The 3,718-nt window shown below is 40.4% G+C and overlaps 1 protein-coding gene across 1 annotated transcript; it reads right to left on the bottom strand.

Moving 5' to 3' along the window:
- Positions 1 to 586: 586 nt before the first annotated feature.
- Positions 587 to 2,862, bottom strand: LOC141425670 (histone H4). Its single transcript, XM_074082684.1, has one exon. It carries the CDS (start codon positions 2,809 to 2,811, stop codon positions 2,500 to 2,502), a length of 312 nt encoding a protein of 103 aa, XP_073938785.1. The 5' UTR covers positions 2,812 to 2,862; the 3' UTR covers positions 587 to 2,499.
- Positions 2,863 to 3,718: the final 856 nt, after the last annotated feature.

Below are 3,718 nucleotides of genomic sequence, written 5' to 3'. Positions count from 1 at the left end.
AACCATTGATATTTGAACAAAACGTCCTAATTCTAGTGTGCTGTCACTTACAAGAGCTCTAGTCCACATGATGTCTGGGTTTCTTTTTGCAAGTTAAATTCTATACTACCTGTGGGAGAAAGGGCAAGAGATGAGAATTAATAGAAAGGTAACAAAAACATGGAGAGTTAGAGTTAGATAAAAAATCATAGCAAACCTATTGGGTTATGCTGCAGTCATTCCTCAGAAAGCCAAAGAAGTTTTCTCTGTTTTTCATTTATGATACAGAATGTGAGTGTAAACTAAAAAAAAGTATGGTACAGCAGGAATAATCAAAACAATGTTTACATAAGCAAGAAGGGAAGAAATGTATTGATACTGGGGTATTAGTAGACTGGCGTATCTCTTACATCTAATCACACTTGGCTGCTTGAATCTCAAGTACTGTAGGGTACTTATTAAAAAAGGTTGCTCTCTCCATGCATAGTGGTGCTTGTCTGTAATCCCAGTACTCTGGAGTTTTAGGCACTTAGCCTGAACTCCAGGGAGTCCACATGTCAGATCTGCCCTCTAACCCCTGTGTACCAAATAAAGAGAGGAATAATAGTGAAGGGCACAGAAAGGAGATTTATTCATGCAAAGTAAGCACTTTAGCCCACCTTCTGGTGTTCAGACATGACCTTTAGGTTGAAATACACAAAGAATCTGTGCAGGGGTGAAAGGTATACCGATTGATTAAACAGTTCAGGTCAAAGTAGCTTGATCATTATTTCAGTCCTTGTTATGGAAGTGATTTTGGAAAAGTTATTATCTCAGTCATCAATGGAGGGGAGCAATCTGGTGAGGATAAGCGAGTCATTGCTGCCTGCTTGTGGTCTGTCCTGAGGAGGCTTTCTGTTCCTTTTCTTGGAAACAGTTTCCTCCATCCCTCCTTTTTATGATGTTATCAATCAGTCATGCTCCTCCTGGATTCCAAGGTGGCTGCACGGTGAATGGCTCAGCACAAGGATAGATACTAAAATGGGAGTCTGGGATGTCTAACTTTCCCCCCTGACTTTAGGTAATTCATGGACCCTAGTAAATAGTGTTTTTCAGCAAAAGCAGTTTCAGTACATGTTACAGCAGGAGGATCATGAGTTCAAGGCCAGCCTGAACTACAGTGAGATGCTGCCTTAAAAAACAAAACAAAACAAGTGCCCCCCTTGCCCCCAAATAAACCAAATCAACAACAAAACATTGCTCTCACTTCAGGAGTCACAATGACATATGCAATTATTACTCATAAACAAATAATACTGAATGTCAGTATTATGCTGTAAGCACTTTTATTGACTCAATTAGTCATCACAACACTTTGGGTAGTTATCACCATCATCATCATCAGCTATCAAAACAAAGTTGTTGAAATGAAGAAATAGAGGCTCAGACTAACTTAGCCCAATTTCCTGTAACTAGAGAATAATTGGTATGTATTTGATCCCAGGTCATCTGTTTCTAATGATGTTACACAAAACATTTCACCATCATATGGTTGCAGAAAGTTGTAAAAACAGTATTTACATCTTAACTTTAAATCTTTATTATTTACGTTGTCAGCAGAAAGGGTTTTCTTTATCTTTTTCTTGGCAGCACAGGGGTTTGAACGCAGGGCTTCATGCTCGTTAGGCAGGCTTACCCTTTTGAGCCACTTTGCCAGCCCTAGTAAGAATGTTTTTTATGTTTAAGTAAAAAATTTATGGGGGCCCACTTAGTTACGATTTTTCTGGGATTAAAAATTATTTTTTCATGTAATTTTTTAAACATTATTGGCAAAGCCTTAAATTGTTAAAAGTCTAAAAGACACATCTGCACTCCATACTTGGCCAACTTTTGTATTATTGTATCTGAATTAAAATGGTACTGTAATTGTCTCTCCTTGAGTTTTTATCACTAATGACATACATCAAGAAACAATCGGTTGAATTTCACCACGAAAAAAATAGCATTTACTCACTAGGTTTAACAAGTTTAAGATTGAAAGACTCTTAAACCAATCCAAGCGACCATTGCCAAGATGACTAGGTAAGAAAATATGGTTATCGACAATATCCACCATTGTTATCCAATCTTAAGGAAATCCTACCTTGCAACATGGAAGAACCAGCAGAATAGAGCAAAATAAACCAGCTTAAGAAAAATTTCATCTCATTCAGCACAGAATGGCTGTTGCGTGGGGCTTAAGTTACAATTTAGCAAATTTACATTGGATCAGATCTGGAGATGATATGCTTGTAAGTACTCCACCAGCAAAACGTGTTCAAAGTCCCTTGCCTATTTTACAGAACGCCCTCAAGTTGGAGGGAGCGGCCAGATTGCTTTCCTCATTCAGCATGGTACGACGGAAAAGTAAGAATTCAAAGCCAGCAATGAACAGAGCACCATGAAAAAGCAGGTGTTATCAAGCCAGTGAGACAACTCCTCATTGAGCAGGTGGGGGCCCTGAAAAGGGCCTTTGTTGGAAATTAGGAAAAGCGCCTGCACTCAGCCGCCGAAGCCGTAGAGGGTGCGGCCCTGGCGCTTGAGCGCGTAGACCACGTCCATGGCGGTCACCGTCTTGCGCTTGGCGTGCTCCGTGTAGGTGACGGCGTCCCGGATCACGTTCTCCAGGAAAACCTTGAGCACCCCACGGGTCTCCTCATAGATGAGGCCGGAGATGCGCTTGACTCCGCCGCGGCGGGCCAGGCGCCGGATGGCGGGCTTGGTGATGCCCTGGATGTTGTCACGCAGGACTTTGCGGTGACGCTTAGCGCCGCCCTTGCCAAGACCCTTCCCGCCTTTGCCGCGTCCAGACATAATGGGAACCGGACACAAAGAACACCGTGGCAGAAAACTGTGAGGACACAGAGCTGAAGCAGGGCCTTTATAGGACCGCTGGCGGACCGAATTGAGAGCAGCAGAGAGAAGGCGGGAAGTCAGGCCCCGCCCCCGGAAGGGAGGAGGCGTCCAACAGGCCTAAATAAATAAATAAATAAAATGGGTGGGAGGCAGGGAGCTTTTTGTTTCCTTGTTCTGTGTTTAAGGCTTTTTTTTGGCAGAGGTCGGAAAGATTTTATTTGTAGAGAATTTAGTTGGAGAAAAGAGAAGAGAAAGACTGCATACTGGAGAATGCAGGGGGACCCGGAAACAGGTGATCCCCTTTAAGGCTTTAAAGAATTGGTTTTCAACGCAAAACAACAATATGAATGTTGTGGAAAATACTAAAAGACGTCAAACAATCAAATAACAAGCAGGTATCCCATCGCACAGAGACCGCTATTTACAAATGCACATGGTCTAGGAAAATGTGCACCGTGCTGTAAATGGCACCTTGACCTTTTCACATTATTTTAAAATCAACTTACCTTGTCTCAACAGTTTTCCTCAAAGTGATTTTAATGTCTGCCTATCATTCCCTCTATGAAAGCACAGTTTTAACAAGTTTCCTAGCCATTTGTGAGTCGGTGAGATTTTAAAAAATAATTCATGTTTCTATAACATTTTTTAAATAATACATATTTTAATAGCATCTTTTAAAATGTATTTTAACAAGTTTTTATAACATTTTCTGTATTTGACATATATATATATGTCAAATATATATATATATATGTACTCATTACACTTAGGATCAATATTGAGATTTCTTTTTCACTGTCAAGATTTTTAATTTTAACCTTATTAGAAGTTTCAATATTTAATATTGCAAGCCTCATTTCTTTTC

Source organism: Castor canadensis, chromosome 8 (genome assembly GCF_047511655.1).
Source record: "Castor canadensis chromosome 8, mCasCan1.hap1v2, whole genome shotgun sequence".
NCBI classification, from domain to species: domain Eukaryota; kingdom Metazoa; phylum Chordata; class Mammalia; order Rodentia; family Castoridae; genus Castor; species Castor canadensis.
The sequence above is the reverse complement of the archived record's forward strand: the minus strand, read 5'-3'. Positions and strand labels throughout refer to the sequence as shown.

Bases quoted from the DNA above. Each gene is read 5' to 3' on its own strand.
- LOC141425670 (XM_074082684.1), bottom strand. From the start codon at position 2,811: ATGTCTGGACGCGGCAAAGGCGGGAAGGGTCTTGGCAAGGGCGGCGCT.